The following is a 20,674-nucleotide window of genomic DNA, read 5'->3' as shown; positions in this document are numbered from 1 at the left end:
CAAACAGAACTCTATATCAGATTAAAATTTTAATATAATAAAATAATAATGGTGTGTTACTATGTGGGCTGTATTTTTAATTAATGATTCAATCATTTCCCAGGTCAAAACATTCTCAAAATATATAGTTTTTAATGGCTTTATACTATAACATAGTTACTAACAATTTATTTAACCAACCATGCGACTACTGCATATTTGGACTGTTATCCACTTTTTAACTGTAAAGATTCTTAAGTATATTGGGATCACAGGGCAATTTTGTAGTAGAATAAGCTTATCAGTGAACACAGACAAGATTATTATATCTGCAACTTAATCTTTTGGTCTTCAATAGTGCCTCAAAGTCATTGTCCACGTTGTTTCCTCACTAGCTTCTACAAGTTAAATGTGAAGACTTTACTTTATTTATTTGTTCTTTAATCAGAGCTATTAGGATTCATTACCAAGATAAAAGAAATGTATACTTCTGTGAGATCTTATTCTAAGTTTTGTGTTTTGTGTTTTGTTTTGTTTCGTTTGGTTCGGTTTGGTTTTGAAATGGGAGCTTTGCTGAGCTCTGGCTTATGGTGGTATAGGGCAATGAATCAGAGACCTTGGATCCTCGAGAGTTTCTGCACAACCATTATGCTACGCACCCCATCCCTAAGGATTCATCTTCTACCTGAAAAGAGCACTGGGGCCAGGGAGATAAGAGCATAGAGCGCAGGGTCTGCTTCCATGAGGCTCCAGATTTTATCCCCAGCACCACATATACCACAGCTGAGCGTTCTTTCTCCTCAACCCTCCCCTCCCTTTCCCTTCTTCTCTCCTCACACACACTTTTCTACAACAGTACTTCTTCTTCTTCTAGCGTTTGCCCTTCTTCCGTAGCCAGTCAACAGCGTCAGGTTGAAAGCTGTCAGGAGCTGTTTGTTGCTGGCTTTGAAAGTGACTGGGATCCATGTGGATTCAGTCGGCTAGGAAAGATCGTCAGTTTCCCCAATACTAGAAATGACTTAATCCTCAACCAAACATTTGGAGAGAGCAATGCAATGTTAATTCTTTCATGCAAGAAAATACATTTGATACAGTTGTTTTAAGTTAAACGTATCTTTAACGGTATGAAAAGCAGAATTAGTTTACTATGTTGAATGCTCTGTAAGTTAATGAAACAAAACATTAAACCCTTACTGTAATCGTTTCCAAAAGAACTACACAATTGTTCACAGGGCTTCAAAACATCCTGCTTTACTTACCAATTGGATAGCTATCATAAGAACTGTCTTAAGAGAAAACGTTCTGTCACACAAGTCAAACAGGTCTTCCAAACTAGGTCCAAGCAGTTCCAGCACCATAGCGTTGTATTTACCACAAGGGCCAAAATAGTAAACTTGAGGTATACCATCTGTGAGGGGGGAAAATATTTTTTTAAAGTTTCATCATCTGAACTACCAAACATTTCCTCTAAGAAAACCAATCAACATTTTTGGTACTCCCAAGAACTGTGCAAATATTTTCATTTTTTCACAGCAATACAATACATACTCCTGCTCCACACTCCACACTATGGCTGCATTACTGAACTTCATTCTAACATATGTTAAACTTAAGAGTTCAGGGGGGGAGGCTGTGGCAAAGCAGGCTAAGTACACATAGTACTATGTGCAAGTATCCACGCAAGGACCTGAGTTCAAGCCCCTGCTCCCCACCTGCAGCAGGATGCTTCACAAGTGGTGGAAGAGCTCTGCAGGTCTCTCTCTCTCTCCCCCGCTCTTTCTTCCTTGCCCTCCTAATTTCTCTCTGTCCTATAAAATAAAATAAGGAAAGAAAAAAAAACGGCCACCAGGAGCAGTGGATTTGTAGTACTGGCACCAAGGCCCAACAATAACTCCAGTGGCAAATAAATAAATAGTTCAAATGATGAACAGAAACAATTAACAGAGCATCATGCAATGTGTCCTTTTCATTTTGTATACCTTGTCTTCCTTACTTTTTTCCATTAGATATTAGACATTTTGGAAGACACTGACTACCTAGTATATGTATACTGTCTTACAATGCTCAAATAACATTCACTGTAAAAACTGCCACCAACTAGATCACTACACATTAGAAATAAAATTGCTTCATTTAGTAATAATCATGGTTGACAATGTAATGTGATTATAACATAAAACCACTGAGACTGTTTCAGTTTGTTGAGAAATTTTAGGTTGTGTGCATACAGTAATAACTATTGATTGCAGCTGGGGAAATAGCTCAGTTAGTAGTGCTTGGCACATGGAATACATTAAACTTTTATTGACCAACAAAGAAATTACTCTCATAAATAACTCTGTAGGAGGCATAATACTATGATCATCCTCCAAAGATTCCCATTCTCTGTTATACATATCCCCCCTCTTGAGTATGGAAGGGGAAATCTCAGATACAACCTCTGAAGGCGTGTTTTATGTTATAAGGCAAAGATAATGTAATCAAGGCTGCTACTATTGGCCTTTATGATAACCAGAGAGGAGACTGTTCAGTCAGGCTTGGCCTAAACTTAGGTAACCTCTTTAAAAAGAGGGTCTACCTGCACAGTTCTACCCGCACTAATCTAACATTCACAACACAGATGAGAGGCAGAGAAGCAGAAAAGGACTAAGGAGAAATTACACAGCACTGCTCTACTGCTCATGAATATTCCCCTAGCACACATGTGTATTTATGTGTATGTGTGTATATATATATATATATATATATATATATTTGTATGTATGTATTCTGACACCTATACCTAAATTACATGTATTATAATGAGAACATATTAACACGCCAGTATGTTATCACAATGTTATAGAGACTTATAGGTGCAATAACAAAATAACTCAAAAATGGACCAAAAGGTCGTGTACCTGGTTGGTACACACATCTCATGTGCAAGGACCCAAGTTCAAACCCTCAGTCCCCACCTACAGGAGGCTTCATGAGCAGTGAAGCAGAGCTATAGGTATCTATCTATCTATCTATCTGTCTATCTCTAGTCTAGCTATCTCTCTCCCCACTCCTTTCTCAATTTCTCTCCTACTGAATTAGAAAAAAAAAAAAAAGCAGCAGATTCATTATACAGGCTTGAAGTCCCAGCAACAACTCTGGTGGCAATTTAAAAAAAAAAAAATTTAAGAATTTAAAAATTAAATAAAAATATAAAAAGAGCATCAAAAGTCAAAAATATTAGAAGTGATGGTGAACCTGCGGGCCTTGTCTTATAGAAGCAAGCTGTGATGATACAGAGAAGACCACATGTCAGGTTCTGATGAACAGGTTCTAGGAGCTGGAAGCATCAGTCCTATAACCATCAAAAACTTTATTATGGAAATAAACAATGAGCTTGAGCTCTGAACTGCATGCCAAGCTCATTCCTTGCTTTTAGCCTAGAATGATCCACAACAGAGAAGAAAGCCACTCATACCTAAACTACTGATGCATTTAAAAAAAAAAAAAGTTGGGATATATTGAAGCTTCTTATTCTGTTAATTATAATTGAGTTTTAGTCATTTTAGAAAAAAAAATCTTTCTAAAATATAGCAAATTCCATTCAGTATTTTTAAAATGTCCTTTCAAATGGAAAACCAGTTAAGGAATTTGACTGAATTAACTAAGCAAATGATTAGTGAACATCAACTACTTCCTGGGTTGTCCATTAGGGTTTTAAATATAAACAAGATATAATGATCAAAAATGATTTTACCAGGGCCGAGCAGTAACACAGCAGGTTAAGTGTACATGACGTGAAACACAAGGACAAATGGAAGGATCCCAGTTCAAGCCTCCAGACCCCCACCTGTAGGGGGGTTGCTTCACAGGCAGTGAAGGTCTGCAGGTGTCTATCTCTCTCTCCCCCTGTCTTCCCCTCCTTTCTCGATTTCTGTCTATCCTATCTAACAACAATAGTAATAACAACAGTAACAATAATAAGAACAACAAGGACAACAAAAAATTGGGGGGGGGATTGTCTCCAGGAGCAGTGGATTTGTAGTGCAGGCACTGAGCCCTAGCAATAACTCTGGAGGCAAAAAAAAAAAAAAAATTCGAGCCCCTGGCTCTCCACCTGCAGGTGGGTTGCTTCACAAGTACAAGTAGTGAAGCAGGTCTGCAGGTGTCTCTCTCCCCTTCTCTGTCTTCCCCTCCTCTCTCCATTTCTCTCTGTCCTATCCAGCAACAATGACATCAATAACAACAACAGTAATGACTACAACAATAAAAAAAGAAAAGGACAACAAAAGGGAATAAATAAATATTTTTTAAAAAATTTTTAATGATTTTAACAAGGTTTCAAGTTTGGGTTGGCATTTAAATATTCACAAATATTGGGTCAGGTGGCCTGTTTGTGTGCACACATTATCATACAACAGGACCTGAGTTCCAGCCCCTGCTCCCCACCTGCAAGGGGGACACTTCATTTGTCTCATCATGACAGGTGTCTGTAAAACACTCTCACCTCCAACCTAGGTCCTCCTCCACCATCAAGACCTCAAAGAACACGAACACACACACACACACACACACACACACACACACACACACTCCCCAGAGTCCTTTGCTTTGATGCAATACATCAAATCCAGTTCAAGTTTTACTTTGTGCTTCCCCTTTCTGTTCTCATTTCTCAAGTTCCACCCATGAGTGAGATCACCCCATATTCATCATTCTCTTTCTGGCTTAACTCACTTAGCATGACTCCTTCAAGCTTCCGTCAAAATAAGGTGAAAAAGGTGACTTCATCATTCTTAATAGCTGAGAAGCATTACATTGTGTATATATACTAGAACTTTCTTAGCCACTCATCTGTTGTTGAACATCAAGGCTGCTTCCAAGTTTGGGCTAATACAAACTGTGATGCTACAAGCATATGTGTACAAAGATCTCTCTGGATGGATGTGTTTGATTCCTTAGGATATATCCCCAGGAGAACTGCAGGATCATTGGGTAGGTCCATTTCTACTATTCTGAGAGTTCTCCAGACTGCTCTTCACAAGGGCTGGGCCAATTTACATTCCCACCAGCCGTTTGCACCACCACCAAGCTCCCCAACATCTGTTATTACTGTCCTTTCAGATGTAAGACATTCTCACAGGAGTGAAATGGTATGTTATTTTTGTCTTTATATTTCTTGATAATCAGTGACTTTGGCATTTTTCCGTATGTCTGTTGGCCATTTGGATCTCTGGTGAATCTTCCATCCATATCCTCTCCCAGCTTTTAGATGGAGTCATTTGTTTTTGTTGTTGCTGCTGAGTTTTATGAATTCCTTATGTTTTGGTTACTAAGCTTTTGTCTAATGGATGGCATAAAAAGATCTCTAATTCTATAGGGAGACTATCTGGGTGGTAGTTACTTTAGGTGTACAGAAGCTTTCTAATTTGATATAGTTCCACTGGTTTATTTTTTTGTTTGTTTTCTTTGCAAATGTACTTGAGTCACTGAAGATGCCTTTAAACATTGAAAAGGAGTTCTGTCAATGTTTTCCTCTAAAATATTTGATGGTTTCTGGTCTAACATCCAAACCCTTGATCTCTCTGGCGACCGGTATGTGGTGTAATGTAGTGGTCCAGTTTCATTCTTCTGCATGTTTCAACCCAATATTTCCAACACCATTTGTTGAAGAGACTCTCCTTTCTCCATTTGATATTTTGGGCCCCCTTGTCAAAAATTACTTGTCCATAGGTGTGGGAGCTTATGAAGAACTTCTATTACTAACTTCTTATAATTCTGAACTTATGAATTAACTTTGTTGTTTAACAAACAAGCATTACTTCTAAAATAATGAAATTAAAATGATACTTAGAAGGAAAAAACAGAAAGCTAACAGATTACCTAAAGCTCAAGTGACTTCTACTGTTACTCATTTTAAATTTTCCCAAATTGTTAAGAACACACATTATTTTTACAGTCAGCAATAGCATTCAGATTTAAAAATTCTTCTGAAACCACAAAGAAAATCTTAAACTGGAAAAGGACCTAGATCAAATTTATTTAATATACATATTGAACACAATGCCTAAGTATTTCTCAAATATCCCACTAAGTAATTCAGTTATATAGTCTTATCTCTACTGTTAACTATTAACTTCATTTTGGAGCTCCTAGGGAATACCACACTATAAAGATTTTTCGAGCTATCAGGCATGACTCAAAATTCAGAAGTATTTACAGAGGAATGCTCACAGTTGTGACAAGTAGATCTCTCTGCTATATTTCATTGTTGGAAGAAGTGATGTGTACCTAATATGTGCAGTCAAACATTCTCCTCTGGGTTTCCAAAATAACACCATAAAAAGAAGAAGAAAAAATAGTAGAAAGACAAGAGGGGTCACTTACAATTTTCTCCAAAGTCCCCTTAGAGGGTTGCAAAATGTCTCAAAATTATGTATCTCTAACTTCTCTGAGATAATTAAATTGCATAAAAAAACATTACACTTCATTGAGTAAATCTAAGATATCAGTCTCCAATTTGATAAACATGTCTATGCTTTCTCATTCAACACAATGTTACTATAAAATATAACTCACAAGGTCATTAATAGAAAAAAAGAAGATCTAATTCTAAGTAACTTTTTGAAAAACACGTTTTCTGAATCAATGAATATAGAAACTTTTTAATCATGTATTCCAACACAAATCTGGTTACTGATATATATAGCACCAAGACTTACAATCTTTTAAGAATACAAAAAAAAAAAAAAAGATGTAAAGGTCAAAGTATTATCTGGTCTAGACAGTTCTCTATAATTTAGCAAATTAAATTGTTGAATTAGCAAACTGCCACTGGCAAACTGTGGCTATAGAATACCCTAACTAAACAAAAATAGTTAAGTAAACAAATGAATACACAGATAAAAAGAAAAAAGCCAGTATCATAAATGTAGTATGTAAAGCAACAGGAAGTTTTTTGAGAGTGGAAGACAAGGAGGAGAGAGAGAAGAGGTTCCGAAAATAATGGAGGTGTTAAGTTACTAGCTGTGCCTCTTTTTGACCAAAATGTTTCTCTAATGAATCACCTGAATCAGTCCAGTTCATGGGTAAAAGCAAGAGGTACTAATTGCTCTAATTTCTACCCAGTGAATATTCAACTATAAAGTTACACTCCACCCAATTTCTATTGTTCTAAAAATTATTTTTGCAGCTACTATAAAAAGTCACCAACTGTGAATTCATCAAAGCTAGTTCTCAGAATGTTCAGTGTCGCTAGTTTTCAGACACACTTAGAGCATCTGTAATTTAAGACAAGCACTTCCCCCACCACCACCAAAAGCTGAAGAACAGATAGATATATGTGCAAGATCCATACACTGTCTGAAACACAACCCTACTCCTATCACCCCAAAATTAATCTTACTAAATGGTTTCTTCATATATTTTAGTATTCTGTCTATGTTATAAAACATTCCCAATTTAAGTTACAAGCCCAAAACAGACCCTCTCAAACACAGGCTGTCTGGTATTCTGTTGCAGGTAGAGAAGCACTTTAGGTCCTTATAGCTGGGGAGTATTAAACATTTATTTCATCAAAAGCGGCAATACTCTGTTTCTTTACCTTTTCCAGTGTCAACTTGTTCATACAAATATTAAGTGAGGAGTTAGGACAAAAATATTAATAGACTTACTAGGAAGTTTCAAATTTACAGAACTGACTTTAAGGGGGGGAAAAATCTCACTGTGACTAGAAATACTAAGCATAGTGGGCTGGGTGGCAGGCAGCTCAGCTGGTATGCATGTCTGAAGCTCTGGTTTGATTTGTAGTGCCACCAGTAGGTGCCAGAGCGATGCTCTGACTTTTCTTTTTTTCCCTCTCATAATGAAACTAATACACTGTGCATGCATGTACGTATGTATCATATAACATAAACAAAACCTTTAAAAATTTAAAGACAGAATCAAGACACTGATCCAGGCCAAGTTTCACATAACAAAATTATGAGATTGAGTGAAGAAGCAAAGCTTCCCTGGATACAGAGGGGGCCATGCTCAAATGTTAAGTTGTGCCCATGGCAAAGCAGCACTGTATCCAAGTGACTAGCTAATTTGCCATTCCCAGAATTGATTTCAAAATTAAAGCCTCTACTGAGGTCTGGAGATAGTGTACCCACTAGGGAGTATGTGCCTAGCCATCCATGAGTGTGACCCAGAGTCAAGCCCTGGTCCTCTAAGGGAGTGCCCACCACACTGAGGGAAGTTGCAGTGCTGTGGCTGGCATCTCTTGCTCGCTCTCTGTCTCTATCTAAAGTAAAAAGAATGACAAGGTAGGCCTGCAAGCAGTAAAATTACACGTATATGAGGGCCCAGTAGTACAAATAATTAAACCCATGCTTCCCTAAAAAAAAAAAAAAGTGATTTTCTAGCATGGCTAAATTACATAATTTCATTAAATACTATCTGCATATCTTCTTTACAGAAATTTATTGGGGGGGGGCCAGGTGGTAATGCACCCAGTAGAGCACATATATTACCATGGGAGAGGATCCGGGTCCCTCCTGTAGAAAAGACACTCATGAGCAGTAAAGCAGTGCTGCAGGTGTCTCTCTCCCTATCCTCCCTCCCTTTCCCTCTCAGTTTCTCTTTGTCTATCAGAATGAAAAATGAAAGAGGGGGGATAGGGAAGCTTCCAATGGTGGGGATGGATATGGCACTCTGGTGGTGGGAACTGTGTGAACTGTATCCCTCTTATCCCACAATCTTGTCAATCATTATTTGCCGGGATAGCCTGAGAGTGCTTCTTCCCGAGCTAGTGCTCTCTGAGTTGGAGAGAACTCAACTGGAGCCGATCTAGGCTGCTGCATGGGAGAGGGATCAGGAACTCATGCCGCACTAACTTCGCAGGAGATACACTCTGGAACTCTCAGAGCCGGAAAGCAATTTCCAAGTGTCTTTAATCAGAAGAGCAGCTGTTTTTATACTCTCCAAGTAGGGTGGAAACAGGATGTGATATAGAGAGGGTGGAGCGAAAAGTGACTGGTGGAAGATCAGGGTGTGACAAGGAGAGGATCAGGGTGTGACAAGGAGAGGGGGTGGAGCAGGTGAGAATTCTACCACTAAACCACCAATGCCCTGGAGGGAGTGTGGTGCTTTATGTAAATATAAAAGTGATTTATGTAAATAGACCAAAGCTTTGAATGGGATTAAATCTATCCCTATATAGGCATATGGTTAAGCAGAAGCCAGGGGGAGCTGGCATACTATCCAACAATTATTGAATCATTAATAATAATAGGACAAAGAAGTTGGAAAATAAGAAAATTACAAAGTAGCACCTGGACTGGGATTAGTGTATTGCAACAAAGTAAAAGACTCTGGGGTTAGGGAGGAGGGTCCAGGTCCCGGAACATGATTGCAGAGGAGGACTTAAAGGGGGGTTAATTGTTATGTAGAAAGAAAACTGAGGAATGTTACACACGTACAAACTACTGTATTTTACTACTGACTGTAAACTATTAGTCCCCCCAAATAAATAGCCACCAGGAGTGGTCAATAGTCATACAAACACCAAGCCCCAGTGATAACCCTGGTAACAATTAAAAAAAAATAGTAATAACAACCTGGACGCAGAAGATAGCACAATGGTTATGCAAAGAGACTCTCATTTTTGAGTCTTCAAGGTCCCAGGGCTCAATCCTCCACACCACTCTAAGTCAGAGCTGAGTAGCACTCTGGTAATAATAACAACTAAATAATAATAATTTATCATTTATTTTTCCCTGTTTTCTGGACCTTTAAAAAAGTAATTAAATTAACTTAATCACAGAATAATACCAATGAAATCATATTAAAAAACAATTGTATGGGAGTCAGGCGGTAGCTCAGCAGGTTAAGCGCATGTGGCACAAAGTGCAAAGACAGGCGTAAGGATTCTGTTTTGAACCCCCAGCTCCCCACCTGCAGGGGAGTCACTTCACAGGCAGTGAAGCAGGTCTTCAGGTGTCTATTTTTCTCTCCCCCCTCTCAGTCTTCCCCTCCTCTCTTCATTTCTCTCTGTCCTATCTAACAACAGTGACATCAATAACAATAACAACTACAACAATAAAAAACAATTGTATGACTGTGTTGATTTCTTTTTTAAATATTTAGTGATTTATCTGATAGAGACAGGGAGAAGTTGGAATGGGAGCAAAAGATAGAGAAAAAAAAAACCAGTCACAGCACTGCTTCAACGATGAAGATTCCCCTGCAGGTGAGGAACAAGTGCTTGAAATGGGGCACATGTGAGCTCAACGCACCTCCACACTGCCTCTTGCTGTGTTCATTTGTCAGACCTGGAGTATACTCAAAATACAATGAAAACAAATTTGCATGGTAATGAAATGTCAAAAAATGTAAACACACAAGCACAAAGCTAAAAAGGCTTTAGAAAATTTGGGGGTTATGCGTCACGACTTCACATCTAGTGATGTTTATTACTCTCAATTGGGAATCTACCATTTCGACTATTTGCCTACAACTGCCAATGGTTCTGCTCAAACTCAACGATAAGAAGATGGTATGTCACTTTGTTGCCCTCAAGGAATGTGTCAGTGGAGGATAGCATAATTCGGCATGATAAAGGGAAGCTAGAGATAAATTCGAAGTTAATTTCAAGTCGCAGAAGACATGCTGGAAAGAAGCAACTGTATGAAAATGCACAGCTAAGGAAGTGGCACTGTGGGAGGAGCAGGTGGTGGTCTAGCAGCTCTCTTGCTGCCACTGGCGCAACAAAAACCACAACATACTTGAGCAAACTTAATATAGCAGAGAGCTTAGAGCTCAGGTAACAACAGCAAAGGGGGTGGGGGGAGAAAAGTCCAGGACTCAGGCACTGTGGACAGAGTGCTGCAGGTGCAACAAAGGTAAAGGTGTACTCCCCACGAGGTCCCAACTCTGCTAGAGTTCTGTCCTAGTGCACTCTCAGCACTGTTCCTCACCAGGCCCAGAGACATCCACCCCTGCTCCCACTGGTCTGCAGTCACTGGCAAGGGGTCCTTACCACAGCCACCCTACAGGATACCCTGGCCATCACTCCACCATGGTCCCAACACGGGTCTCCAGTGTGTATGTTTCCGCAACCACCTCCCGAGGGTGCTCCTACCGCCTGCCACCACACTTCTGCCAAGTACACGTACACAACCAGCACAGCCACCCAGCATACATGTGCACCTATACAGTCCCACCTAAAGCACCCGGCCATCTGCTGCCAGAGCCAGAGCCAGAGCCAGAGTCAGAGCCAGAGCCAGAGCCAGGAGCAACCCTGCCTACTTCTGCCTACCCAGAACTAACTCTGTGGAAAATGTAGGCAGGTGAAAACTGGGGAAATCAACTACAAAGATGGACCAAGACAACAGTTGAAAGGAATCCTCAGATTCAACACAACTATATAAGCATCCTGACAAAGACCCCAAAATAATGGTCCAAAGCATGTTCTCCAAGTTGAGGTTTATGAAGAACTACAACAAATTCACCAACACTAAGAAACATATAGACAGAGTCCTAACTGATCAGAAAATTAAAGAGTGTAATAACTGAGTTAAAAGGCACAGCAGAAGGAAACACCTGGAGGAAAGGAGACACCAAAGAACAATGTAGAGAACAGAAGTATAAAGAAGAGGAGGCCACTCACCACAAAAAAAAAAAAAAAAAAAAAAAGACCAGAATAGAAAACACTAAGCAGAACTTGGACTGGAGTTGGTGTATTGCACCAAAGTAAAAGACTCCAGGGTGGGGGAGGGTTCAGGTCCAGGAAGAGGAGGGCAGAGGAGGACCTAGTGGGGGTTGTATTGTTATGTGGAAAACTGGGAAATGTTATGCATGTACAAACTACTGTATTAACTGTCGAATATCCCTCAATAAAGAAAAATTTTTTAAATGTACTAAAATAAATGAGGACAAGAGGCCAGGTGGTGGTGCACCTGGTTAAGTGCACACATCACAGTGCACAAGAACCCAGGTTCAAGCCCCCAGTCCCCACCTGCAGGGGGAAAGATTCATGAGTGGTGAAGCAAGGCTGCAGCTCACCCTCTCTGTCTTTCCCATGCCTCTCCGTTTTTGTCTCTGTCCAATAATACATAAGTAAAATACATTCTTAAAAATAGGGGAAATGAAAAGTTTATTTAAAAAAAAAAGAAATGAGGGAGTCTGGCAGTAGCACAGCGGGTTAAGCGCATGTGGCACAAAGTGCAAGGATCCTGGTTTGAGCCCCCGGCTCCGTACTTGCAGGGGAGTCACTTCACAGGTGATGAAGTAGATCTGCGGGTGTCTTTTTCTCCCCCTCTCTGCCTTCCCCTCCTCTCTCCAATTCTCTCTGTCCTATCCAACAACAATGACAACAATAATAACAACAATAACTATAACAATAAAACAACAAGAGCAACAAAAGGGAATAAATAAATAAATACAAAAAAAAGAAACAAGAGAAAAGGGGCAGCAGCAAGAGACTCAATAATCGAGAATCGATTCTGGAGATTGCTAGAAAAAAGCAAGGAGTCACTTATAAAGGAAAACCACACTATGAGCTGATTTCTATTAAAAAAAAAAAACTCCAATGAAAGCTAGAATAGATTGGCAGAATAAATTCAATGTTCTGATGGGGAGAACTCAGACAACCTAAGAAAAAGAAATGCAATGAGATAAATCACTATTGCTATACACATGATTTAAAACAACAAATACCTATTTTCTCATAATTTTGGAGATCAGAAATTTGGGAAGAGTTTCACTAGTCTCAAAATGTTATAGAAAACAGCAGCAACAAATGCTGGAGAGGATGTGGGGACAGAGGAACCCTTTTGCATTGCTGGTGGGAAAGTAAATTGGTACAGCCTCTGTGGAGAGAGCAGTCTGGAAAACTCTCCGAAGGATAGACATGGACCTTCCATATGATCCAGTAATTCCTCTCCTGGGGTTATACCCCAAGGACTCCATAACACCCAACCAAAAAGACGTATGTACTCCTATGTTCATAGTAGCACAATTCATAATAGCTAAAACCTGGAAGCAACCCAGGTGCCCAACAACAGATGAGTGGCTGAGAAAGCTGTGGTATATATACACAATGGAATACTATGCAGCTATCAAGAACAATGAACCCACTTTCTCTGACCCATCTTGGACAGAGCTAGAAGGAATTATGTTAAGTGAACTAAGTCAGAAAGATAAAGATGAGTATGGGATGATCCCACTCATCAACAGAAGTTGAGTAAGAAGATCTGAAAGGGAAACTAAAAGCAGGACCTGACCAAATTGTAAGTAGGGCACCAAAGTAAAAACCCTGTGGTGAGGGGTAGACATGCAGCTTCCTGGGCCAGTGGGGGGTGGGAGTGGGTGGAAGGGATGGGTCATAGTCTTTTGGTGGTGGGATTGGTGTTTATGTACACTCCTAGCAAAATGTAGACACATAAATCAGTAGTTGATTAATATGAGAGGGGGGAAATCAATTGTATGTCTCAAACTTTTTCAAAACACAAACTGAATCTTTTTAATATATAGGCTGTGTATTTGATATGCCGGCTCTCTCAAAAGCCTAGACCAAGTAGATTAGAAGCATCCAATAGCACAGCTATATACAAGATACTGGGTACTGTACAGCAAACCATAATAAAAGGACTTTTCAAAGTTAACCCAATTACCAAATAATGTGATGATAATATTAACTATCGATTGTCTTTTTGAACCCTATGACAGCAGGAACCTCACATCTCCACTATAGAGCCCCTACTTCCCCCAGTCCTAGAACCCTTGGATAGGGCCCACTTTCCCGTATGCGTCTCCCAATCCATACCAAATAATATTGCATCCGCTGATCACAACCTAACCAACGCAACGATTGCCACTTCAACATGCTTCACCTCAGACTGTGTCCAGAGACTTCACGTGAGGAATGACAACCCTTCAGCTTCATTACTCGGGTGAGACCTTTCCTTTTATAGTACACTCTAATTTCATCTCAGGTGGTTCACTTTCTAACAAAGTCCCATAACCTAGATATAGACCAGTTTCTGTGAGAGAGAACTTATGTTCACACGTATCCATAAACTACTGCAAAATATATACCTGAAAGCAGAAGTACACTAGAGTTTGCAGTGAGTACCCCCCTAACACTTCCTCTCCACTATTCCAAGCTTTGGGTCCATGATTGCTCAACAATTTGTTTGGCTTTGTATGTTAACTCTCTTTTCAATCACCAGGTTCCAGATGCCACCAGGATGCTGGCCAGGCTTCCCTGGATTGAAGACCCCACCAATGTGTCCTGGAGCTCAGCTTCCCCAGAGACACACCCTACTAGGGAAATAGAGAGGCAGACTGGGAGTATGGACCGACCAGTCAACGCCCATGTTCAGCGGGGAAGCAATTACAGAAGCCAGACCTTCTACCTTCTGTAACCCTTAATGACCCTGGGTCCATGTTCCCAGAGGGATAGAGAATGGGAAAGCTATCAGGGGAGGGGGTGGGTTATGGAGATTGGGTGGTGGGAATTGTGTGGAGTTGTACCTTATGGTTTTGTTATTTAATCCTTTCTTAAATTAAAAAAAAAAAAAGAAAACACACACACAAAAAAAAATGTTATAGAAAATACCAGAGTCCTCCTGCAGCATTCCTCACTTTATGACTGTCACTCCAATTTCTGTCTCAAGTGGCGACTTTGCCATTTCCTCTGAGTATATCAAATGTTTCTCTGATCCTCTTTCACAAAACCCTCTGTGATAACATTTAGGACACACTAAGAAAATCCAAAACAGTCTACCCACACCTCAACATTCTTGATCGGCAAATTTGTTTCTAGGAATTATGAGTATCTTTTATGGGGTCATTTTTCAGACTAGCATAATGTCAAGTCATTTCAATAGCTATAAAATTGCCAAAATCATTAAAAGTATGCAAGCTATATACATCATACATCCTCAAATGTTTTGCACGATTTTCCCTATCCTTGTTAACTCCAATACGCGCAGATGCTTTTCAAATAAAAAGGGAATATAGTTATGACACTAGTAAGAAAATGTTTAGTAAGCACAGCTTTAAGAAGTGATTCTTTCACGCAAACTTAAAACACTGCACCTTGATACTGGAGATGTACTATCATGTATTATCTATTCTAAATGATAAAATTATGTAACACATTACCTCCAGATCCTAACTGTTTATAGAATCTGTATTCCAAATGTAGCTGTGGTGCTCTGGATTTCATGGGCTCCTAGTATGAAAAAGAAAAGCAAAATAACAACAGTAATTAAGTTATTGAAATATCAGTGGGTCCCAATTCCAAATGTTACAAATATTGATGTCAACACTTACATAATGTTACAGCCTATTAAACATCTTTGTCTACGATTAGATAATATATAAAACTCTATACTCAATGTAAAATAAATTGATGCCAATAATGTACATGGATTATAAGGCTATTAGATTAAGCACTGGGGAAATATATTATATTTGACTCTTGAACCTTGCAGAAAAGAATATTCTGAACATTCAATGACTAAGGAAATGGTAATGCTTATCCTGTTTCTCCTGTTCCCAGGAATTCACCCTTGTATTATACATTTCTGATGGGAAGGTTCTAAGTTAACAAAAAGTAATAGAAAAGCAAGAAGGAACAAAAATGGAGATATGAAAACTCCAATATTATCAACAATTTCTCTGTAAGATTTTAGCTGAGGTGTAGTTTGTTAGTTTTAAATATTAGGTCCATTATTAATCCCTGAAAATACTTCATTTAACATTTTTTTTTACTGTTTCCATCAGTCCTCCCTCTGGAGAAACCATTTCTTTTATTTCAATTATCTGTGGATTATTTTAATCTGTTCCCAAATTTACTTTTCTGTTGTGTTAACCTGCTGGCAAACTGAGTTTTTAAAGGCTTCAAGGTCGAAGGCTCAATCTCCACCACCACAAGCCAGAGTTGAGCAGTGCTCTGGTAAAAAATAAACAAATAAATAAATCATGAGACAGGGCAGAAACTGAAGACTAGAAATTGGAACAGTATAATAGGAATGTCTAAAACACATTGATAAAGGTTTCAGAAGGACAGAGAAAAGAGAATAGAGGCAGTAAATGAAAGTTACTATGAATACAACAGAACTGACAACGGACAGCAAACAAGAACTTTAATAAGAATGTGAATCCTAAACAAAAAAAAAAAAGCATTTATGTTAAGATCTATCTATCATAGTGGAACTATTAGCAAAGACAAATTTTTCTTTTATGGTACTAGTAAAATCTCACTGGAAAAATTATAATCATCATGATTATACAATCAATTTAGTTCTTGAGAGGCTAGATAATAGAGAAGTTCAATGCAGAAACACCCTGTATATGCTGGAGACTGACTACAATCTCTCACACAACCTCTCCCATAAAATAAATCAGTCTGTGACCAATATGTCCCAGAACCTCACCTCTCCAGAACCCTACCCTACTAGGGAAAGACTGACAAGCTGAGGGTATAAATCAACCCAACAACATCCATGTCCAGCAGAAAAGCAATTACAGAAACCAGAACTCCTTCCTTCTACACCCCCAAAAGAGTTTTGGTCCATACTACCAAAAGAGTGTTAGGGGAAGATGACCAGAGGACCCTGAACCCCAGTCCCACTGGCACCTGGATCTTTTGTGATGGAACCATCACTGAAAGGGAAGAGATTCTGGAAAACACCTGAGGAAGTCAGGCACTGTTTCGCTTAACTGAAAAGGAAGAGGAAAGAGGAAGGACAACTACAGGATGATTTCTCATAAGAGGAAATAAAGAGAACTGAAACACATGAACTTGAAATAAAGAAAAGATAAAAAAAGAAAATATATATATGGTCAACCTATAACTATCATCTTGGTAGAACCCTGATGGTTATCATTGGGGGCAGGTAACACAGAACTTTGGTGGTGGGAGTGATGTGGAATTATACCCGTTATCTTATAATTTTGTACATCACTATTAAAAATAAAAAAGGGTACCTCAAACACTGAAACTAAATAGTTACTCTAGTTGTATAACTATGACAAGATACTTAATCATTCCATATTTTGTACTCACTATAAATATATGCACAGTATTAAAGAAAATGACTTTCTGATGAGTTCTATAGTAACCTATACTCCTTCAATCATCTATTTAAAAGTTCATAAGCAAAAGATGTAAAATATGTCCACTTACGGCACCATAAGTGAAATAAAAGGACTTATTCAATCACTAACATTCTATAGGTAAAAATAGAAGCCCAGGTCTAACTTAGCTGAACTAATTAAATTTGATTTAGTACTTTGACAGTAGTAACTTTTTATTAAACAACCATAAAATACAAATGACCTCACTGCCACAGTAGACATTTTCAAAATTCATGAGTAAAAGGTTATTATATAAGTGTAAACAAAAAGACATGAGGACACAGGCTGATGACAATATAAATCACTCTTGAGCTATTAAAATGAACTATGGTGATATTAAATAAGTTTAAATACCTATTTAAAAGACAACAGAGCTAAAAGTTGTCACTGAAATTTCCTCTCTGAACACCAATCTCTGTTAGCAAATAATACCTTTATTTGTGCCAAAATAATAAAAGATAGCATTAAACATATAGAGACAGAAGATTTTCAAGGGATTACTTTTATAGTAGAATCCAAGCAAAATGTTATCTGCGTATGTATATAGTAGATACAAACAAAATACATAAAGGTGTTTTAAATGTGTGAATATTGGAAGTTGGGTGGTAGCACAGTAGGTTAAGCACACTTGGCGCAAAGCGTGAGGACCAGCATAAGGATCCCAGTTCGAGCCCCCAGCTCCCCACCTGTAGGGGAGCCGCTTCACAAGAGGTGAAGCAGGTCTGCAGGTGTCTATCTTTCTCTCCCCCTGTCTTCCCCTCCTCTCTCCATTTCTCTCTGTCCTATCCAACAATGATGACATCAATAGCAACAATAAGAACTACAACAACATAAAAAGCAAAGGCAACAAAAGGGAAAATAAATATTAAAAAGTGTGTGTATCAGTACATATTTGGCAAACTTAGATCTGACAGTTTCATTTTTAAAAAATGGATGAATTTGAAACAAGCATATCTTTAAAGACAGACATACAAAAACATCCCCAGTTCACCCTAAGAATCCCAAATAAGCTATACTTATTATAAAAAATACTAAAGAGACAAAAATAGATGAATAATATCAAAAAAAAGTAAAGTAGGGTACCAGAAAGAGGAGAAAAGTAATCAAGAGAGTAATAATGGGATATGAAAATAGTCTGAAAAGATATCAGATTTATGTATACATTAGAGGGCTGAAAGATGAGATAATAAAACATTTACCAAGGCATAGACAGGGTATAGACAGGGTCATTAAGTTCTACATTTGAAAATAATGTGAGGTTACCAATTAATAAATGAAACAGACACAAAAGGCCACTCTAGAGTACAGGGTCCTAGCTTAACACAAATGTTTTATGTGTCTCAGTATTTCAGATAAACAGCATTAGCGTTAACATCAAATAGCACAGAAGATGAGTGTTGTCACACATTTTTCTTGTGCTTTACTCCCACTTTCAACACCATACAAGATCTAGATTCTAGATCACTGGTTTACAGCATGGGGGGAAAGGGATTCCTAAGAAATGAAAGGCAGCAAGCTTCATTCAAACACTGTGTAGTTCCTCCATCCCTATTGTCATATACACACATGAATCTCTCTTGTCCTGACTTTGTGGTCATAAAGGAATCTTTCTGTTATTAACTTGATTTTCTATGCAGGTTACATTACAGAAAGAAAATATTCTGTGTACTGATTCATACATTCTGTACCTGCAGTAGTAAATAATCCAATATAAATTAGAAAAGTGGGGGTTGGGCGGTAGCGCAGTGGGTTAAGCGCACGTGGCGCAAAGCACAAGGACCAGTGTAAGGATCCCAGTTCAAGTCCCTGGCTCCCCACCTACAGGGGAGTGGCTTCACAGGTGGTGAAGCAGGTCTGGAGGTATCTATCTTTCTCCTCCCTGCCCTCCCCTCTTCCCCTCCTCTCTCCATTTCTCTCTGTCCTATCCAACAACAAATGACATCAACAACAATAACTACAACAACAAAAAGGGGAATAAAAAATTTAAAAATAAATCAATAAAATAAAATTAGAAATGTATTCTTCACTAAATATTTACATCTCTGAGAGCCTGGCTGACTGTACAGATTGACTGATTACTACAACTCCGGCTCTAATTAACAGTGACAACTTTAATGAGATGAACTAATCAGATTTTTCTGTCATAAAGTTAAGAATGAAACCTTAAAACCAGTGATGAACTTGTCTAGGTAAATACCACTCCAAATTACATATCAACCAGCCTAATCTCCCCTGGTGGCACCACTACCATGCTGTACATCTTTATTTCTCAGTGGAAATAAATACTATTTGCTGCATTTGAAACTTAGTCTATACTCACAAACACGTTTAAAAAAAATTGTGTGGGACACTTTTCCATCACATCGCAAAGGTTTTTCATCTCTTTCCAGTTGACTCTAGCTCTAATAGTTCCCTCTGACTACTAGCCTCCCATTTACCTAATAACAAGATATTATATTGGCAGAGAATGAGAAGAGCAGACTGGCTGGGAAAACCAAACCCTGCTTAACCTCTGAGAAACCTATGTTGCAAGCCAGACAGAAAAGCTATGCCAGGGGTTAAGCGCACATGGCGCAAAGCGCAAGAACCAGCTTATAAGGATCCCGGTTCGAGCCCCCGGCTCCCCACCTGCAGGGGAGACGCTTCACAGGCGATGAAGCAGGTCTGCAGGTGTCTTTCCCCCTCTCTATCTTCTCCTCCTCTCTTCATTTCTCTCTGTCCTATCTAACAAAGACATCAACAACAACAATAACTATAACAACAATAAAAAACAACAAGTGCAACAAAAGGGAAAATAAATATATTTTTTAAAAAAAGAAAAGGCTACACCAGAAGAAAGCTCTTAGAAAAATTCTCAGGTCCAAATACATCCATAGGAGTGTTACTGCCTCAGATCAGTCATACTGGGAACGATTAGGACTTAAGGACCAACCCATGAGAGTTTGCCTTCGCTGGTGTCCACTATCCAATCCACATCAAGTATCTCTGATGCCAGAAAGCCAAGTAACAGTCAGCTGAATCACATATAAAGCATTGCCAGTTAAAGAGAGGTTCTGGAAGCTACCTGGAAACATATTTTCAAGAATGTAATCTTGAATGAATGAAAGTTGTCTAGATCACTGAGTCAGAAAGAGGAATTTACAGTTCTAATTTTCATCAATTTAAAAACATCAATATGTCAGCTTCCTTAATTTAAAAATGGCACCAAAATTAAAAAACTGAATTCTATAATGTTGCCAATGTATAGGTGTTTCGTGGCATAGAAAGATACAGACATTCTATGCAATGTCACATACTTGAGGAACAGGACATAATACAATGGATCAGTTAGGTATATCACTTTCCCAGTAAATGCAAAAGTTATAAATAATATAAAAACAAAATAAGATAGTTTGAATGTCAGTTTTTAAAGAAGAAATATATACTTACCAGTTTAATTGCCACATATTCATTTGTATATAAATTTTTCCCTTTAAAAAGAAAGAAAAAATGTCACTACTCATAATTATTTTTAAAGACATTTTATGTAACACTCTACTTTAAAAAAAGAACACATACTGGATTTTTTTTTTTAATGACATGC

The 20,674-nt window shown here is 38.5% G+C and overlaps 1 protein-coding gene across 10 annotated transcripts in view; it reads right to left on the bottom strand.

The window, feature by feature from the left end:
* The window catches only part of CSNK1G3 (casein kinase 1 gamma 3), a 113,455-nt gene that overhangs the window by 49,229 nt on the left and 43,552 nt on the right, over positions 1–20,674 (bottom strand). For all 10 annotated transcript variants that reach the window (XM_060177496.1, XM_060177498.1, XM_016190189.2 and 7 more), the window contains exons 3-5: positions 20,521–20,561; positions 15,112–15,181; positions 1,239–1,387 (exon numbers count right to left, since the gene is read on the bottom strand). In XM_060177496.1, coding sequence (XP_060033479.1) covers positions 1,239–1,387; positions 15,112–15,181; positions 20,521–20,561 — 260 coding nt within the window. The remainder of the gene's footprint in view (positions 1–1,238; positions 1,388–15,111; positions 15,182–20,520; positions 20,562–20,674) is intronic.

The sequence above is a fragment of the Erinaceus europaeus genome, chromosome 2 (assembly GCF_950295315.1).
Source record: "Erinaceus europaeus chromosome 2, mEriEur2.1, whole genome shotgun sequence".
NCBI lineage: Eukaryota > Metazoa > Chordata > Mammalia > Eulipotyphla > Erinaceidae > Erinaceus > Erinaceus europaeus.
Note: the sequence above shows the minus strand (reverse complement) of the source record. Positions and strands in the feature narration are given on the sequence as shown.